This window comes from Mobula birostris, chromosome 24 (genome assembly GCF_030028105.1).
Source record: "Mobula birostris isolate sMobBir1 chromosome 24, sMobBir1.hap1, whole genome shotgun sequence".
In the NCBI taxonomy this organism is placed as follows: Eukaryota; Metazoa; Chordata; class Chondrichthyes; order Myliobatiformes; family Myliobatidae; genus Mobula; species Mobula birostris.
Window position 1 is genome coordinate 64,121,107 of NC_092393.1, and position 20,179 is coordinate 64,141,285.

The window sequence follows — 20,179 nt, forward strand, 5'->3', positions numbered from 1 at the left end:
GTTCTTGATTATTCAGGGTATGAAAGGATACGGAGGAAGGCAGGAGATTGGGGCAGAGAGGGAAAATGGATCAGGCATGATGAAATGGCAGTGCATGATGGTTGGGCCGAATGGCCTGATTCTGCTCTTATGACACCGAGCCCGAGCCCGGCCCCGGCCCCGGCCCTGTCGCACTCGCGGGAACTCCGAGCCCGGCTCACCGGAAAAAAGTATTGGATATAGAATAACAACCAGGGCATCTGCAGGTGGAAAATGCAATTTGTGCAAAGAATGTGTGGAGAGCCTGCAGAGCGATATAAATCGATAATCTACATAAGTGAACTAAAATCCGGCACACAGGCTACAACGTTACTAAAAGCGCGGAAGAAACGAATATCACCCTCACAAAGTCCCACCGCTAAAGTGGTCCGGGGTCCTGGATCTGGATCACATGCGGCGGAGCGATTTCTTAGCGGACCGGATGTGGAAGCGGTTACCACGCTACCATGGCGGAGCGAGTTCAGCGGCAACTGGAGGAGCGGATCCCGGAGCTGGAACAGTTGGAGCGGGCCGGGCTGCTGGAGGAGGCGGAGAGGAGGTAACGAGGGACGTAGAGCTGAGAGGTGCAGAAAGAGGTGGTGGGGGTATCAGCAATTCCGTCTGGGCACAATGTTGTGAGGGGTGATAGTTCCAGTGAGATGGAGGGACAGTTAGTATTTATTGGGTGAGAGAGAAGGTGGGATTAAAGTCTGGGTGGGGGAGTGGACGAGTTGAGGGTAGGGTTCCGGACAGGTACTGGAATGGTGGGACTAACCTGTTCAACATGTTTGTTTGCACGGATGTGTTGGTTCAGACGGGCTCTTTCTCTGTGGGTAGCTCTGGTTCTTCGTCGTGTTACTGATCTCTCAATTCAAGTCAAGTTATCGTCATTTAACTATATACACGTATACCGTCAAATGCGACAGTGTTTCTCCGAACTAGGGTATAAAGCACATAATGCACGTTATCTTCGGAAAATAAGATAAAATCTACAGACGAATTATGAATTATGCATAAACAAGCAAACTGAAGTGTGTAAGTAGTGAAGGGACTCAGGGTGGGACGGATAGTTAAAAAAGTGAAGATAGCGGGCAGTCAGACAGTCAGGATGGGCAGGCAGGTGATGGGACTGAGTTGCAGCCAACAGGCTGAATATCAAAACATTAGGGATGCAGAATCATAAGGGATAGCAAATACAGTACTCAAGGTGTTGTATGTAAATGCGTGTGGTATAAGAAATAAGGTGGATGCTATTTTGCAGTGTTATGGATTGCCAGGCATGATGATGTTGTGGCTGTCAGTGAGTCATGACTGAAGGGTGGTTGTAGTTGGGAGCTGAATGTCCAAGGTTACACGTTATATCAGAGGGAAAGGAAGGTAGGCAGAGGAGGTGGTGTGTCTCTACTGGTAAAGAATGGCATCAAATCGGTAGATAGATGTGATATAGGATTGGAAGATTTTGAATCCTTGTGGGTTGAGTTAAGAAACTGCAAAGATAAAAGGACATTGAAGGCAATTATATACAGGCCTCCCAGCAGTGGCTGGGAGGTGGGCCACAGATTACAACAGGAAATAGAAAAAGCAAATCAAAAGGGCAATGTTATGGTAGTCATGGGAGATTTTAACATGCAGGTTGATTAGGAAAATCAGGTTGGTAATGGATCCAAAGAGAGTGAGTTTGTTGAATGCGTAAGGGATGGGTTTTTTTAGAGCATTTTGTTGTTGAGCCTACTAGGGGATCAGCTATACTGGATTGGGTGTGACATATTGAACCGGAGGCGATTAGGGAGCTTAAGGTAAAAGATAGTGATCACAATATGATTGGAGATAGTGATCACAATATGATTGTGTTCAACTTCAAATTTGTTATGGAGAAAAGTGGAATAAGGGAAATTACAGTGGTATGAGAGAGGAGTTGGCCAGAGTAAACTGGAAGGAGCTGCTGGCAGGAATGTCAGCAGAGTAGCAATGGCGTGCATTTCTGGGAAAAATGAGGAAGTTGCAGGACATGTGAATTCCAAAAATGAAGAAGTACTCAGATGGTAAAATAGTACAATCACGGCTGACAAGGGAAGACAAAGCTATTGAAAAAGCAAAAGAAAGAGCATACAGCAAAACAAAAATTAGTGGGAAGATAGAGGAATGGGAAAGTTAAAAAAAACCTGCAGAGAGCAACTAAAAAAATCATTAGAAGGAAAAAGATTAAATATGAAAGCAAGCTAGCAAATAATATCAAAGTGGATAGTAAAAGTTTTTTCTTTGTAATTTATTTTTTATTGAAGTTCATCATCAAACAAACATTTCCAGAAGATGTATTCCAGATACTGTACTTTATATCATATAATCATATTTGTCACAAATCTCCACATAATATTTATCTGAGTAAAAGAGAAATGAGATTGGATATAGGACCGCTAGAAAATGATGCAGGAGAAATAATAACGGGGGACAAGGAGATGGCTGATCAACTAAATGAGTATTTTGCATTAGTCTTCACTGTGGAAGACACTAGCAGTGTGTCAGATGTTGTAGTGTGTGAAGGAAGAGAAGTGGGTGCAGTTACTATTACAAGGGAGAAGGTGCTCAAAAAGCTGAAAGACCTAAAGGTACATAAGTCACTCGGACCAGGTGAACTGCACCCTAGGCTTCCGAAAGAGGTAGTGTTAGAGATTGTGGTGGCATTAGAAGTGATCTTTCAAAAATCATTAGACTCTGGCATGGTGCCAGAGGACTGGAAAATTGCAAATGTCATTCAACATTTTAAGAAAGGAGGAAGGCAGCAGAAAGGAAATTATAGACCAGTTTGCCTGACCACAGTGGTTGGAAGATGTTGGAGTCAATAGTTAAGGATGAGGTGATGGAGTAATTGGTGGCACAAGACAAGATAATACAAAGTCAGTATGGTTTCTTTCAAGGAAAATCCTGCCTGTCGAACCTGTTGGAATTCTTTGAGGAGATTACAAGCAGGATAGATAAAGGAGATGCAGTGGATGTTGTATATTTGGACTTTCAGAAGGCCTCTGACAAGGTACTACACATGAGGCTACATACCAAGTTAAGAGCCCATGGTATTACAGGAAAGTTACTAACATAGATTGGTAAGAGGCAGAGAGTAGGAATAAAACGACCCTTTTCTGGTTGGCTGCTAGTGACTAGTGGTGTTCCGCAGGGATTGGTGTTGGGACTGCTTTTTATGCTGTATATAAATGATTTAGATGATGGAATAGATGGCTTTGTTGCCAAGTTTGCAGATGATACGAAGATTGGTGGAGGGACAGGTAGTGTTGAAGAAACAGGTTGGATGCAGAAGGACTTAGACGGATTAGGAGATCGGGCAAGAAAGTGGCAAATGAAATACAGTGTTGGAAAATGCACAGTCATGCACTTTGGTAGAAGAAATAAATGTGCAGACTATTTTCTAAATGGGGGAAAATCCTAAAATCTGAGATGCAAAGGGACTTGGGAGTCCTTGTGCAGAACACCCTAAAGGTTAACTTGCAGGTCGAGTCAGTGGTGAGGAAGGCAAATACTACATTAGCATTCATTTCAAGACGTCTAGAATACAAGAGCAAGGATGTGATGCTGAGGTTTTACAAGGCACTGGTGGGTGAGGCCTCACCATGACTATTGTGAACAGTTTTGGGTTCCTCATCTAAGAAAAGATGTGCTGGCAATGGAGAGGGTCCAGGGGAGGTTCAAAAGGATGATTTCAGGAATGAAAGGGTTATCATACGAGGAATGCTTGATGGCTCTGGGTCTGTACTCGCTGGGATTCTAAAGGACGAAGGGGGATCTAATTGAAACCTTTCGAATGTTGAAAGACCTAAACAGAGTAGATGTGGATAAGATGTTTCCCGTGGTGGGAGAGTCTAGGACAAGAGAGCACATCCTCAGGATAGAGGGGTGCCCTTTTCAAAACAGAGATTTGGTGAAATTTCTTTAGCCAAGGGGTGGTGAATTTGTGGCCACATGCAGCTGTGGAGGCCGGGTCGTTGGGTGTACTTAAGGCAGAGATTGATAGTTCTTGATTGGACACGGCAGCAGATGTTACGGGGAGAAAGCCAGGAACTGGGGTTGAGGAGGAGAAAAAAAGGATCAGCCATGATTGAATGGTGGAGCACTCAATGGGCCAGAGGGCTTAATTCTTCTCTTATGTCTTATGGTCTAAAGTGCATAAATTAAATATTGTAAGGTACAGAGCAGATTAACTGGTGACACCTTGAATGCGATGCGGCAAGGAGTTCAGAGGCCTTGTGGCCTGAGGGAGGATACAGTTTTCCACCCTGACCATCACAAACAAGTGAAAATCTGCAGATGCTAGAAATCCGAGCAACACATACAAAATGGTGGAGGAACTCAGCATCTGGGAAAAGAGTCCTACTGAAGGGTTTTGGCCCGAAATGTTGACTGTACTCTTTTACTCGATGCCTGACCTGCTGAGTTCTTCCAGCATTTAGTGTGTGCTGCCCATCCTGACCATTCTTGTTTTTCGGCTTTGGTGTCTCCCGCCTGATGGTAGAAAGTCAGAGAGGATGCCGGTTGGAAGGGTGGGGTCCTTAACAATACTAAATGACGGCATCCATTAGTCTTGTGAGACCATGGATCTGCGCCTGGAAAGTCTTCACTCTCCAGGGCGCAGGCCTGGGCAAGGTTGTATGGAAGACCAGCAGTTGCCCATGCTGCAAGTCTCCTCTCTCCACACCACCGATGTTGCCCAAGGGAAGGGCATTAGGACCCATACAGCTTGGCACCAGTGTCATAGCAGAGCAACGTGTGATTAAGTGCCTTGCTCAAGGACACAACACGCTGCCTCGGCTGGGGCTGGGGCTTGAACTCATGACCTTCAGGTCGCTAGTCCAATGCCTTAACCACTTGGCCACATGCCCACAATACTCAGGGCCCTGCATATGCAGCGCTCCTAATAAATGTCCCCGACCGATCGAGGGAGACTGCATACGCAGCGCTCCTGATAAACGTCCCCGACCGATCGAGGGAGACTGCAGCCGCAGCGCTCCTGATAAATGTCCCTGACCGATCGAGGGAGACTGCAGCTTGTCAGGACCCTCTCAATGGTGCTCTCGTAAAATTCAGTAAAGTTGGTTGGTGGGGCGGGCAGTGGGGAGCATTGCTTATCTGAACTTCCTTAGGAAGCTAAGGCACTGCTGTGCCTTCTTGTCCAGGGACGGGGTATTAAGGGACCAGATGAGGTCATCCGTGATGTGAACTCCCAGGAACTTGGTGCACTTAACTCTCTCTACGGAGGAGCCATGTATTCGTAGTGGAGGATGGTTCCTCTGCATCTGTCTGAAGTCCACAGTAATTTCCTTTGTCTTCTCCACATTCAGGTTTAGGTTGTTCTTCTCACACCAATCCACCAGTCCAATTCTTCCCTGTACTTTGACTTATCATTATTGTTGATGAGGCCAGCCGCTATTGTGTCATCTGCAAACTTGATGATATGGTTCGAGCTGAATCCTGCAAGACAGTCATGCATCAACAGTGTGAACAGTAGTGGGCTGAGCAGACAGCCCTGGGGAGTGCCAGTGCTCAGTGTAATGGGACGAGAGACGTTGCTGCTCACACACTCTGACTGTGGCCTTATTGTTAACAAGTCCAGTATCCAGTTACAAAGGAAGGTATTCAGACCCAGCAAGGACACTTTTCCCCACCAGTTTCTGGGGTATGATGGTGTTAAATGCTGAACTGAAGTCTATAAACAGCAGTCTGGCATATGATACCCCATTTTCAAGGTGGGACAGGGCAGAGGCTATTGCATCTTCACTGGATGGGTCTGAGCACAAAGTGAACTGGAAAGGGTCCAATGTAGCAAGGTGCTTATCATGAACCTCCTGCTCACTGACCTTCACTGATTCAAGAGGAGAAACATCTGGAGTTTATCCCATTGCCCCACCTATGAAGTCTCATTGCAGTCTCAGTCCTGTGTGTCCTAGAGCTTCTCCAACCTCTGCTTCAGTCTCCTGTTGCAGGGTCATCGCCCACACTGTCTCTTTGCTTTGTCTCCACAGATGTGATTTTTTTAGGCAGCCTTTTCTTTTTGCTTTGGATTCCAGCATTTGCAGTCTCGTGTCTCCTGTTGTCCACAGATTCTCCCACTTTGCCAGTTCATGCTCCCTGTTCCTCCCTGATTCCCATTGTTCTGCCACTGACAGCTGTGCCTTCAGCTATCTGGCCTTGAGCTCAAAAGTTCCCTCCTTCAGTTCTTCCAGTGAGAAAGTTTCTCTTCAAACCTTTACTGTCAGATGCACTTCTGTGCTTGAGGCCCCTTCAGCTAATCTTATTTCCTTTTGTGACTGAAAAAAGCCGCTCACTGTTTCATTAAGTAGATTACTGGATCAGTATTTGAGCCACATTCGTTGTGACTGTTGTTGTTTACTTGTAGAGCGGTGTTCAGGAAGGTTACTGTGCTGGAACACAAGGTGCATCGGAGAGTGCTGAGGAAGGAGAACTTTATCAACTACATCCAGGTGAGTGCTTGACAGTGCAGGACTCAAGTGGGTGGCAGGTGTGAAGACGGTACTGGAGTGGGTCGGAGGTTGGTGTGAAGGTGTCGGTGGTACTGGAGTGGGTCGGAGGTTGGTGTGAAGGTGTCGGTGGTACTGGAGTGGGTCGGAGGTTGGTGTGAAGGTGTCGGTGGTACTGGAGTGGGTCGGAGGTTGGTGTGAAGGTGTCGGTGGTACTGGAGTGGGTCAGAGGTTGGTGTGAAGGTGTTGGCGGTACTGGAGTGGGTGGGTGATGTGAAGGTGTCGGTGGTCCTGGAGTGGTGTGGGTGGGAGGAGTGAATGTATCTGTATTGATTCTTCTAGTGATCCAACTCTTTTCATTTCCAGTATGAAATACACTTTCTTGAATTGCTGAAGAGACGGCGAGTGGTGAGTTGGAGGAAAATGTTACTGTAAATCTGCAAATTTTGTGTAAGTTTTGACAGTTATTTAACACGTTCCCTCCTGATCTCCACCCCCCGCCCCCCTCAGCGAACGGGCTACCACTTTAAGAAGGAGGAGATTGAATATGCCATCGTGAATAGGGTGCATGGATTGTTCCAGCGAGCTTTGACCAAGTGGAAGGTAGGACGAGGAGGTGGGCAAGTGACGCTGGAGTCATGTGTGCCTGTTACACGTTGACTGAACTAAATGGCTTCTTGTATTACAGGGGGATGTCCAATTATGGCTTTCTCACGTAGCCTTCTGCAAGAAATGGGTGAGCACAGTTTGTTCTCTTTGTCTACTCAGCTGCCACACATTGTCACAATTTCACTCTGACTTCCCTGTATTGTTGATTGTATCCTCACTGAAGTTAGTCCAGCTCCCTCAAGACTGTCCCTCAGTGACCCCTCTCCCCCAGCGCCCTGTCACTGACTGTGTCCCCACTGATGTTAATCCAGCACCCTCACACCGTCCCTCAGTGACCCCTCTCCTCCAGCGCCCTGGGTCACTGACTGTGTCCCCACTGATGTTAATCCAGCACCCTCAGACCGTCCCTCAGTGACCCCTCTCCCCCAGCGCCCTGTCACTGACTGTGTCCCCCCTGATGTTAATCCAGCACCCTCACACCGTCCCTCAGTGACCCCTCTCCCCCAGCGCCCTGGGTCACTGTCCCCACTGACTTTTGCTCTGTTCTTTTCGGTCGGTTTCCAGAATGCCAAGGTGAAATTAAGCAAGGTGTTTTCTGCGATGTTGGCCATTCATTCTGACAAGCCAGGTGAGATTCCTGCCTGTGGGGAAGTTTGCACCCTGGGCCATGTGAAAGCTGTTTCAATGCTCTGGGTATTTTGTTCATGTCTGCATGTTCTCTCATTGTCTTCTAGCACTGTGGATCATGGCAGCCAAGTGGGAAATGGAGGATCGATTGTCCTCAGAGAATGCAAGGCGTTTGTTTTTGCGCGCTCTCCGGTTTCACCCAGAATCTCAGAAATTGTATCAGGAGGTGGGTGCTGTCTGGCTCGTGTCCTGTGGGTGGGTGGGTTCTCTCTGTCCCACTGAGATGGAGCAGGTGTCCCTGTGTCAGCCTGCGGGTGCTGTCTGGCTGGTCTCGTATGTGGATTGGTGGGTTCTCCTTCTCTGTGGAACTCCTTCCCGCGGTGGTGAAAACAGAAGCTCCTCATGGTGCCGGCCACGGAGAAGTTTGAGCTTGGCTCTGCCGACATCACCGGCCACAGGCATCTGTTTCTTGGGAGTTCAGTGAGTGCTACCCCTCACCCTACTCTTAAACAACCAAGTGGGCACAGTGTTTCTCGTTTTCCAGTGACATGGGAAGAGGCTATTTAGCCCATTGATTCTGTGCTGGATCTCAGAGCATCTGGCTTCCCTCTGATCCTCACCCGCACAGCCAATTAACCTACTAGCCCGATTGTGTGAGGAAACTGGAATCCCATGCGATCATGAGTGGTGCCACGGTAGCACAGTGCTTAGTGCTGTGCTGTTACAGTTCGGAGTTCATTTCACGCGCCGTCTGTAAGGAGTTTGTGCCTTTTCCCCGTGGCTGCGTGGGTCTCCACCGGATGTTCTGTGGTCCCCCCACATTCCAGAGGCAGACTGGTTGGCAGGTTAATTGGTCATTGTCCAGGTTTTACTCAGGGGTTGCTGGGCAGTGCGGCTTGGTGGGTCGGGGAGACCTGCTCGCCGCTGTAACTCTGAATAAGTAAACGTCACAGAGATTTGCAGGCTCTGTGTGGATCACACCCAATGTGCGAATCGAACCCTAGTCTCACGAGCTGTGGGGCATGTCATACAAATTTGTGATCTGTGGGTGAGACCTTCTCTGATTGCCCTGAGAAGCTGGTGCTGAGCTGCTGGGACTCGCTGCAGTGCTCATGGTGAGGGTGCAGGGGTCAGCGATGAGGAATGCCGTGGTTGTATTCCTGAGGCAGGAATGTGTGTAACAAGGAAATGCTGTCCCTGTACCCACTGCCTGTGCAGAGGTCGTGGGTTTGCGAATGCTCTCACAGGGGTCACTGCAGGATGTCATCGTGCCTCTTGTCTCTGACAGTATTTCCGGATGGAACTGATGCATGCCGAGAAAATCCGGAAGGAGAAGGAGGTCCTGGAGACGGCAAAGCTGGAGCTGGTAATGGACGGAGATCAGAGGAAGGAGGGTGACGGTGGGTGGGGCTGGTACAGAGAGGGAAAGGGCCGTCAGTGTGGGGACTGGTGGTATGGGGTGACGAGGGGTTGGGGTATTGTGGGTGGGGGTGTTTGTAGCTCCGATGCGGTGGTGTGGGTGGGGCAGAGTGATGGAGGGAGGGGGGTGTTCGGGCTCTGGCTCTGATACTGCAGTGTGACCTGGTGTAACTCCAACTTTGCAGGATGAGACGACGGCTCCTGAGGAGATCATCGGGGGAGAACTGGCACGCATTGTGTACAGGAATGCCATTCAGAAAGTGGCTGGTAAGGGGGCGATCTCATTTTGTCCCACCTCCCATCAGACCTCACCTGGTACAGATGAGTGTGATAGCATGGGCTGAAGGTCTGTTACCCGACGGTACCTTCCCAGGTATCAACCCTTTCGTGGAACACACAGTGTTCCCTGTCTCCCAGCTGTAGGTATCAACCCTTTTGTGGAACAGTGTTCCCTGTCTCCCAGCTGTAGGTATCAACCCTTTCGTGGAACAGTGTTCCCTGTCTCCCAGCTGTAGGTATCAACCCTTTCATGGAACAGTGTTCCCTGTCTCCCAGCTGTAGTTATCAACCTTCTTGTGGAACAGTGTTCCCTGTCTCCCAGCTGTAGGTATCAACCCTTTCATGGAACAGTGTTCCCTGTCTCCCAGCTGTAGGTATCAACCCTTTCGTGGAATACACAGTGTTCCCTGTCTCCCAGCTGTAGGTATCAACTCTTTAGTGGAACAGTGTTCCCTGTCTCCCAGCTGTAGGTATCAATCCTTTCATGGAACAGTGTTCCCTGTCTCCCAGCTGTAGGTATCAACCCTTTCATGGAACAGTATTCCCTGTCTCACAGCTGTAGTTATCAACCTTCTTGTGGAACACAGCGTTCCCTGTCTCCCAGCTGTAGGTATCAACCCTTTCGTGGAATACACAGCGTTCCCTGTCTCCCGGCTGTAGGTATCAACCCTTTCGTGGAACACACAGCATTCCCTGTCTCCCAGCTGTAGCTATCAACCCTTTCGTGGAACACACAGCGTTCCGTCTCCCAGCTGTAGGTATCAACCCTTTCATGGAACAGTGTTCCCTGTCTCCCAGCTGTGGGTATCAACCCTTTCGTGGAACACACAGCGTTCCCTGTCTCCTGGCTGTAGGTATCAACCCTTTTGTGGAACACACAGCGTTCCCTGTCTCCTGGCTGTAGGTATCAACCCTTTCGTGGAACACACAGCGTTCCCTGTCTCCCGGCTGTAGGTATCAACCCTTTTGTGGAACACAGCGTTCCCTGTCTCCCAGCTGTAGGTATCAACCCTTTCATGGAACAGTGTTCCCTGTCTCTCAGCTGTAGGTATCAACCCTTTCGTGGAACACACAGCGTTCCCTGTCTCCCAGCTGTAGGTATCAACCCTTTCATGGAACAGTGTTCCCTGTCTCTCAGCTGTAGGTATCAACCCTTTCGTGGAACACACAGCGTTCCCTGTCTCCCGGCTGTAGGTATCAACCCTTTTGTGGAACACAGCATTCCTCGGGGTGCTGTTGGTGAGATGCAGTGGGGGGTGGGGGGAACAGACAGAGTGGGAAGATGCCACCTGAAATTCTTTCTCATCTCTGTCCTAAATGGATGTCCCTCTATTCTAGGGCTGTGCCCTCTAGTCCTAGACTCCCTCACCATAGGAAGCACGCTCTCAATACCCACTCTATCTAGGCTTTTCAGTATTCAATAGACTTTAATGAGATTTCTTGCCCTGTCCTTATTCTTGTAAACTCAGGCCCAGAAAAATGGCTCAGCCCCATTAGCTGTTGGGCAGAGAGTGCTGCCCTTGTCGGAGGAAGGTGAAAGGTGGTGTGGACCAATAGCACAGCTAGTAGCACTACTGCGTGGTCCAGGGATTCAGGTTCGAGCTCAGCCTCCGCTGTCTATAAGGAGTCGGTTTCTTTGGGTGCTGGCGTAGATGAATTAGTGAGTTTACCCCTAGTCTACTTTTTGAAAAAAGAACTGGAGGTGAACTAATGCAGGGAAAGAATATAGTTCAGGGCGACAGGGAAGGGAGGGAGTAGTGGGAGGGGAGCCTCGATGGGTTGAATGGCCTGGCCTCCTTTCTTGCAACCTGACGCCTGCTGTTTGTGCCCAGGGAGTGTGGAGTTCCACCTGTCCTTCTGGAATATTGCTGCTCTCTTCCACTTCGCCCATGACCTGCAGGAGGAGATTCTCACAGAGTGAGTGTGGGTGTGTGGGGCGGTGGGGTTATTCTGAGGGAGACAACTGAGTCACGCAATCAAACCCATGACAGAAAGAAGCCTTCCGCAAATCTCGCACTCCGGTGCTACTCACCTTGATCAGAGATACTTTAGCTCTTAGGTCTTGTGTTCGGACACAGCTCAAACCATTCCCCCCACCCATGCACTCTGTCTACACTTCTAATTAACACCTCAAAACGTGGACAAAAACATGAAAACACGTACCACCATGCTAAAGGACATTGTTATAAGATTATTGGAAAGGGGAAAGACCCCTGTGGATAACTCAATCACTACATGCCAGAACTCATTTTATGACTGACAGACTCACTTTCAAGGACTCTTTATGACTCGTTCTCAGTATTATTTATTTGCCCAGGTGGTCTTTTTGCACATTGGCTGTTTGCCTAATAATGTACAGTTTATTCTTTAAATTCTATTGTATTCCTTTGTTTCCCTATAAATGCCTGTAAGTAAATGAATCTCATGGTAGTGTATGATGTCACCGACAAATTGTGATAATAAATTTATTTTGAACCCTCATTCAATAAGGTGACTTTACACTTTTCTGTCTGGCTGCACTTCGCTTTCTCTGTAGATATAATACTTTATTCTGCATTCAGTTATTGTGTAAGACTTCTGTACTGAAGTGATGAAATAATGTGTATGGATGGCTTGCAAAAACAAGCTTTTCACTGAACCTCAACACACGTGACAGTAATAAAGCAAAAAGCCAATGTACCCGCAAGAGACCATAAGTCATAGGAGCAGAACTAGGCCATTCAGCCCCTTGAATACCCTCTGCCATTCTATCATGGCTGATTTATTATACCTCTCAACCCCATTCTCCTGCCTACTCTCCATAACCTTCAACACTGATTAATCAAGAACATATCACCTCCGCCTTAAATATACCCGATCAGTAAGCCTGCACAGCCGTCTGTGGCAATGAATTCCACAAATTCACCATTCTCTGGCTAAATAAATTCCTCCTAATCTCTTCTGAAGAGATTTCCATCTCCTCTGAGGCTGTGCCCTGTGACAGCGGGCTGACTTTTCTGGGCGTGAGAAGGTGCTGATGGTGAGGTGGGGTGGGGTGGAGAAGGACACCAGCAGGGTGGAGAGATGCAACCTAACTGTGTATCCACAGCCTGCAGACTCTGCACCCACAGCAGGCACTGACCTGGGACTTTGTGGCCCGGAGAGAGCTGGGGCTGGGAGCTGCACAAGCTACAGGAGCCCCAGCACAGCAGAAGCAGAACTCTGGCAGTGCTCAGGAGATGGCGCGCCGGGAACAACGCTGCTACGCCGTCTACGATCAGGCTGTGGTGTCTGTACCAACGGGTAGGTACTGTGGTTGGGGAGGGGGGAAGAAGGGCTGGATGCAGTGTGGGGCCACTTGAAGTAATGCGCTGGGGAAGACAGTCAGGGGAAATCGCTGAGGTGGGTGGTGGACCAGGTTTTGGGAGGGGAGCACGATAGGGTGTGGGAGAAGTCAGGGAAATGGACAGAGGTGGGTGGTGGGGTGGTTTTGGGAGGGGAGCACGATGGGGTGTGGGGGAAGTCAGGGAAATGGGTGGAGGTGGGTGGTGGACCAGGTTTTGGGAGGGGAGCACGATGGGGTGTGGGGAAAGTCAGGGAAATGGGCAGAGGTGGGTGGTGGGGTGGTTTTGGGAAGGGAGCACGATAGGGTGTGTGGGGAGTCAGGGAAATGGACAGAGGTGGATGGCGGGGTGGTTTTGGGAGGGGAGCACGATGGGGTGTGGGGGAAGTCAGGGAAATGGGTGGAGGTGGGTGGTGGACCAGGTTTTGGGAGGGGAGCACGATGGGGTGTGGGGGAAGTCAGGGAAATGGGTGGAGGTGGGTGGTGGACCAGGTTTTGGGAGGGGAGCACGATGGGGTGTGGGGGAAGTCAGGGAAATGGACAGAGGTGGGTGGTGGGGTGGTTTTGGGAGGGGAGCACGATGGGGTGTGGGGAAAGTCAGGGAAATGGGTGGAGGTGGGTGGTGGGGTGGTTTTGGGAGAGGAGCACGACAGGGTGAGGGGGAAGTCAGGGAAATGGGCAGAGGTGTGTGGTGGACCAGGTTTTGGGAGGGGAGCACGATAGGGTGAGGGGGAAGTCAGGGAAATGGGCAGAGGTGGGTGGTGGACCAGGTTTTGGGAGGGGAGCACGATGGGGTGTGGGGGAAGTCAAGGAAATGGGTGGAGGTGGGTGGTGGACCAGGTTTTGGGAGGGGAGCACGATGGGGTGTGGGGGAAGTCAGGGAAATGGGTGGAGGTGGGTGGTGGACCAGGCTTTGGGAGGGGAGCACGATGGGGTGTGGGGAAAGTCAGGGAAATGGGCTGAGGTGGGTGGTGGACCAGGTTTTGGGAGGGGAGCACGATGGGGTGTGGGGGAAGTCAGGGAAATGGACAGAGGTGGGTGGTGGGGTGGTTTTGGGAGGGGAGCACGATGGGGTGTGGGGAAAGTCAGGGAAATGGGTGGAGGTGGGTGGTGGACCGGGTTTTGGGAGGGGAGCATGATGGGGTGTGGGGAAAGTCAGGGAAATGGGCAGAGGTGGGTGCTGGGGTGGTTTTGGGAGGGGAGCACGATAGGGTGAGGGGGAAGTCAGGGAAATGGGCAGAGGTGGGTGGTGGACCAGGTTTTGGGAGGGGAGCACGATGGGGTGTGGGGGAAGTCAGGGAAATGGGCAGAGGTGGGTGGTGGGGTGGTTTTGGGAGGGGAGCACGATAGGGTGTGTGGGGAGTCAGGGAAATGGGCAGAGGTGGGTGGTGGACCAGGTTTTGGGAGGGGAGCACGATAGGGTGAGGGGGAAGTCAGGGAAATGGGCAGAGGTGGGTGGTGGACCAGGTTTTGGGAGGGGAGCACGATGGGGTGTGGAGGAAGTCAGGGAAATGGGTGGAGGTGGGTGGTGGACCAGGTTTTGGGAGGGGAGCACGATAGGGTGTGGGGGAAGTCAGTGAAATGGGTGGAGGTGGGTGGTGGGTTGGTTTTGGGAGGGGAGCACGATGGAGTGTGGGGGAAATCAGGGAAATGGGCAGAGGTGGGTGGTGGGGTGGTTTTGGGAGGGGAGCACGACAGGGTGAGGGGGAAGTCAGGGAAATGGGCAGAGGTGGGTGGTGGACCAGGTTTTGGGAGGGGAGCACGATAGGGTGTGGGGGCAGTCAGGGAAATGGGTGGAGGTGGGTGGTGTTCCAGGGTTTGGGAGGGGAGCACAATGGGGTGTGGGGGAAGTCAGGGAAATGGGCAGAGGTGGGTGGTGGGGTGGTTTAGGGAGGGGAGCACGATAGGGTGTGGGGGAAGTCAGGGAAATGGGTGGAGGTGGGTGGTGGGGTGGTTTTGGGAGGGGAGCACGATAGGGTGAGGGGGTAGTCAGGGAAATGGGCAGAGGTGTGTGGTGGACCAGGTTTTGGGAGGGGAGCACGATAGGGTGAGGGGGAAGTCAGGGAAATGGGCAGAGGTGGGTGGTGGACCAGGTTTTGGGAGGGGAGCATGATAGGGTGTGGGGGAGGTCAGGGAAATGGGTGGAGGTGGGTGATGGTCCAGGGTTTGGGAGGGGAGCACAATGGGGTGTGGTGGTGGTGGGGTGGTTTTGGGAGGGGAGCACGATAGGGTGAGGGGGAAGTCAGGGAAATGGGCAGAGGTGGGTGGTGGACCAGGTTTTGGGAGGGGAGTACAATGGGGTGTGGGGGAAGTCAGGGAAATGGGCAGAGGTGGGTGGTGGGGTGGTTTTGGGAGGGGAGCACGATAGGATGTGGGGGAAGTCAGGGAAATGGGTGGAGGTGGGTGATGGTCCAGGGTTTGGGAGGGGAGCACAATGGGGTGTGGGGGAAGTCAGGGAAATGGGCAGAGGTGGGTGGTGGGGTGGTTTTGGGAGGGGAGCACGATAGGGTGAGGGGGAAGTCAGGGAAATGGGCAGAGGTGGGTGGTGGACCAGGTTTTGGGAGGGGAGCACGATAGGGTGAGGAGGAAGTCAGGGAAATGGGCAGAGGTGGGTGGTGGACCAGGTTTTGGGAGGGGAGCACGATAGGGTGTGGGGGCAGTCAGGGAAATGGGTGGAGGTGGGTGGTGGACCAAGTTTAAGGGTAGGAAGAGTTGGGACAGGGCCGCACGTCAGCAAAACCTTTTGCTGGGGTTTGGTCAGGGGTTCGAGTTTGGTGTGTGGGTTCTGGGATTTGGGGTTCAAGAGGTTTGGGTCTGTGGTTGGGGTTTGGGGAGTTCGGGGTTCAGCTGTTGAGCTTCACTCTCCAGGTGTCCCTTTGCAGATGACATGTGGAAATGTTACATCACCTTCTGCCTAGAGCGATTCCGACGGAAAACCAACAAGCTGTCCCTGCGAGAGAAGGTGAGGAGCAGTCTTCCTTTCCCAGCAGCTGTCCTCTCACCCTGGATATCATTTTTCCCCTTCCAGATCCACCACCATTCCTATTCTGACTCCCACCCTGTTCACACCCCATGTTCTCTGTTGTGCCTCTGTCCTGTCCACCGCCTGTCTCTCCCCCCCAGTCCACCGCTCACCTCTTTCTCTCCTTCCCTGCCAAGCCTCTCGTGGCCACTGACCCAGGACACTTGTACTCTGATCTCTCTCAGTCACCTGTGTTTCTGTTACAGAGACTGCAGCAGCTGCTGTCCGTGTTTGACAGAGCAAAGGAGGCGTCTCTGCTACCCAGGGACCTTTATGAACAATGGGTGAGCTGGTGTTTCCATCCTGATATATCTAACGTTGTGGTCAGCTCCTGGGTGTGGGTGAAGTGTCTGCACACTCTTCAATCACTGACGACTGTGGTGGTCAGTAGTGTGGGTGCGCTGTGTGTGATTACCTGTATTTGCATTGGTGCTGTGCTGTGCTCTGTACTACTCCTGCAATGCTGGAGAGCATTAGCAGGGCCGAGCTCGGGATTGAGAGAACAGCCTGGTGCTATATTGGATTGGTGCTAAACGGGACTCTGTGGTAAGCCAAGCCCCGGACTGAGAGAACTCAGTTCAAAGTTCACAGAAAATTTATTATCAAAGTACAAATGTCACCATACACAACCTTGAGATTCATTTTCTTGTGGGCATACTGCAGAAGTCCATAATAGAATGTTAACCAGAATAGAATCAGTGAAAGACCACACCAGCCTGGGCATTCGACCAGTGTACAAAAGATAGCAAGCTGTGTAAACTTAGCAAGTACAGAAAGAAAGAAATAATAATAAATAAATAAACCATACATTTTAAGACTATGAGATGAAGAGTCCTTCAAAGTGAGACCATAGGTAAGAGGGAGCATTCCAATGATGAGACAAGTGAAGTTGAGTAAAGTTATCCCCTCTGGTTCATGAGCCTGTTGGTTGAGGAGTAGTAAGACCATAAGATATAAGAGCAAAATTAAGCCACTTGGTCCATTGAGTTTGCTGTGCTATTTCATCATGGCTGATCCATTTTCCTCTCAGCCCCATCCTCCTTTCTTCCCGTGTCCCGTCATGCCCCGACCAATCACAACATCTATCAACCTCTGCCTTAAATGTACATAAAGAGCTGCCTATGGCAAAGAGTTCCACAGATTCATCACTCTCTAGCTAAAGAAATTCCTCCTCATCTCCGTTCTAAAAGGATGGCCCTCTGTGTCCTTAGTCTTATATTCTCCCACCATAGGAAATATCCTCTCCACACCCACTTTTTATCAAGGCCTTTCACAGTTCGATTGGTTTCAATTAGGTCGCCCTTCATTCTTCTGAATTCCAGTAAATACAGGTCCAGGGCTGCCAAATGTTCTTATGACAGGCCATTCAATCCTGGAGTCATTTTGTGAACCTCCTTTGAACCCTCTTTAATTTCAGAGCATCTTTTCTAAGATAGGGGCCCAAAACTGCTCACAATACTCCAAGTGAGGCCTCACCAGTGTTTTCTAAACTCTCAACATTACATCCTTGTTTTTATATTCTAGTCCTCGTGAAATGAATGCAAACATTGCATTTACCTTCCTCCCACAGACTCAAACTGCAAATTAACCTTCAGGGAATTCTGCACAAAGATTCCCAAGTCCCTTTGCACCTCAGTTTTTTTGTATTTTCTCTCCATTTAAAAAATAGTCAACCTTATCATTTCTTCTACCAAAGTGCATGACCATACACTTCCCGACACTGTATTCCACCTGCCATTCCTTTGCTATTCTAATCTGTCTAAGTCCTTCTGTAGCCTCTCTACTACCTGCCCCTCCACTTATCTTCATATTGTTTGCAAACTTTGCAAGAAAGCCATCAATTTCATCATCCAAATCACTGACATATAATGTTAAAAGAATCTGTCCCAATACACACCACTGTGGAACACCAATAGTCATTGGCAGCCAGCCAGAAAAGATCCACAGATCTGCTTCTCCGGGTAGTACCATTGTTTCCGTTTGTTCCTGCCCCACAAACTTAATATCTGCATTCCTTGACTCAGTTTTATCCCCCCGGTTCAGTCCCTTCCTACCTACATCTGTGACACTTCACACACTCCTGATCTTTTCAATGATTTCAAGTTCCCTGGCCCTGATCATCGTATGTTCACTATGGATGACTGATTCCTGTGCACCTCCATCCCCCCATCAGGAAGGCCTCAAAACTCTCTGTGGCATCATCTCAACCTTTTGATTCCTAACTTTGAGGTCTTACCAACATCTGCCTCCACAACCTCTCCACTAACTGTTCTGGCACTCTGGTTCTCATCCCACTGCACTCTCATTTAAATGCAACCGTGCAACATTAACAAATCTTCCTGCTAGGATATTAGTCTCCCTCCAGTTCAGGTGCAAACGGTCCCTTCTGTACAGGGCCCCTGTACAATCTCCCTAGTTCTAGCCTCACTAGCATGCAGCATGGGTAGTGATCTTGAGATCACAACCCTGGAGGTCCTGCTCTTTAAGTTGGCACCTAACTCCATGAACCTCATCCTACCCATGTCACTGGTTCCTTCGTGGATCGCAACTTCCAGCTGTTCACCCTCCCACTTAAGTATGCTTGATCTCAGATATCCTGAACCCTGGCATCCGAGAGGCAACATACCATCTGGGAATCTCGTTTTCGCCCACAGAACCTCCTGTCCGTTCCCCTAACTAACAAATCCCTTATCACCACAGCGTGCCTCTGCTCACCCTTCCCTTCTGAGTCACAGAGGCGGACTCAATGCCAGAGACATGATCACTGTGACTTTCCTCTTTTAGGTCATCCATCCCCCTGACCCGACAGTATCCAAAGTGATGTACCTGTTGTTAAGGGGAATGGCCACAGGGTACTCTGCACTGGCTCCTTAACCCCTTCGCCCTTCCTGACTGTCACACAGTTTCCTGTGTCCTGTACCTTGGGTGTAACTATCTCTCTGTCTGCCCTATCTATCACCCCCTCAGCCTTCCAAATAATCTGGGGTTCATCCAGTTCCAGCTAAATCTCCTTAATGGGGTTTGTTAGAAGCTGCAGCTGGATGCACCTCTCGCAGTTGTAGTCATCAGGGACACTGGAGGTCTCCCTGCTTTCTCACATCCTGCAAGAAGAGCATTTCACTATCTTGCCCTGCATCTCTGCTGTTCCAGCTGAGTAGATATAAAGAAATATAGAAACATAGAAAACCTACAACATAATACAGGCTCCTCGGCTCACAATGCTGTGCTGAACAAGTACTTACTTTAGAAATTACCTAGTGTTATCCACAGCCCTCTATTTCTCCAAGCTCCATGTACCTATCCAAGAGTCTTTTAAAATAACCTATTGTATCCGCCTCCACCACAGTCGCCGGCAGCCCACTCCACGCACTCACCACTCTGCGTTTTAAACAAAAAAAACAACAACAAAAACTTGCCCCTGACATCCCCTCTGTACCTACTTCCAAGCACCTTAAAACTGTGCCCTCTTGTATTAGCTATTTCAGCCTTGGGAAAAGACTCTGACGATCAACATGATCAATGACTCTTATCATCTTATATACCTCTATCAGGTCAGCTCTCATCCTCCGTCGCTCCAAGAAGAAAAGGCCAAGTTCACTCAACCAATTCTCATAAGGCATGTTCCCCAATCCAGGCAACATTCTTGTAAATCTCCTCTGCACCCTTTCTGTAGTTTCCACACCCTTCCTGTAGTGAGGTGACCAGATCTGAGCATAGTACTCCAAGTGGGGTCTGACCAGGGTCCTATATAGCTGCAACATTACCTCTCAGCTCTTAAACTCAATCCCACGGTTGATGAAGGCCAATGCACCGTGCCTTCTTGACCACAGAGTCAACCTGCATAGCAGCTTTGAGTGTCCTATGGACTCGGACCCCAAGTCCACACTGTCAAGAGTCTTACCATTAATACTATATTCTGCCATCATATTTGACCTACCAAAATGAACCACTTCTGGGTTGAACTCCATCTGCCACTTTTCAGTTCAGTTTTGCATCCTATCAATGTTCCGTTGTACCTCTGACAGCCCTCCACATTATCTACAACACCCCCATCTTCTGTGTTGTCAGCAAAGTTACTAACACATCCCTCCACTTCCTCATCCAGGTCATTTATAAAAATCACAAAGAGACGGGGTCCCAGAACAGATCCCTGAGGCACACCACTGGTGACCGACCTCCATGCAGAATATGACTCTTTGACTTCTGTGGGCAATCCAATTCTGGATCCTGTGCCTCCTTACTTTCTCAATAAGCCTTATCAAATGCCTTGCTGAAATCCATATACACTGCATCTATTGCTCTACCTTCATCAATGTGTTTAGTCACATCCTCAAAAAAAAAAAAAAAAAAAAAAAAAAAAAAAATAAATTCAGTCAGGCCCCGTAAGGCCTTTGACAAAGC

At 49.7% G+C, this 20,179-nt stretch overlaps 1 protein-coding gene across 1 annotated transcript in view; it reads left to right on the forward strand.

Moving 5' to 3' along the window:
- Positions 1–442: 442 nt before the first annotated feature.
- The window catches only part of utp6 (UTP6 small subunit processome component), a 34,870-nt gene continuing 15,133 nt past the window's right edge, over positions 443–20,179 (forward strand). The window contains exons 1-13 of the mRNA XM_072242469.1: positions 443–577; positions 6,419–6,503; positions 6,867–6,908; positions 7,011–7,103; positions 7,189–7,236; positions 7,674–7,737; positions 7,844–7,962; positions 9,025–9,102; positions 9,341–9,422; positions 11,267–11,351; positions 12,523–12,716; positions 15,639–15,718; positions 15,985–16,062. Of these exons, the coding sequence (XP_072098570.1) occupies positions 486–577; positions 6,419–6,503; positions 6,867–6,908; positions 7,011–7,103; positions 7,189–7,236; positions 7,674–7,737; positions 7,844–7,962; positions 9,025–9,102; positions 9,341–9,422; positions 11,267–11,351; positions 12,523–12,716; positions 15,639–15,718; positions 15,985–16,062 (1,140 nt within the window). The 5' untranslated portion in view covers positions 443–485. The remainder of the gene's footprint in view (positions 578–6,418; positions 6,504–6,866; positions 6,909–7,010; positions 7,104–7,188; positions 7,237–7,673; positions 7,738–7,843; positions 7,963–9,024; positions 9,103–9,340; positions 9,423–11,266; positions 11,352–12,522; positions 12,717–15,638; positions 15,719–15,984; positions 16,063–20,179) is intronic.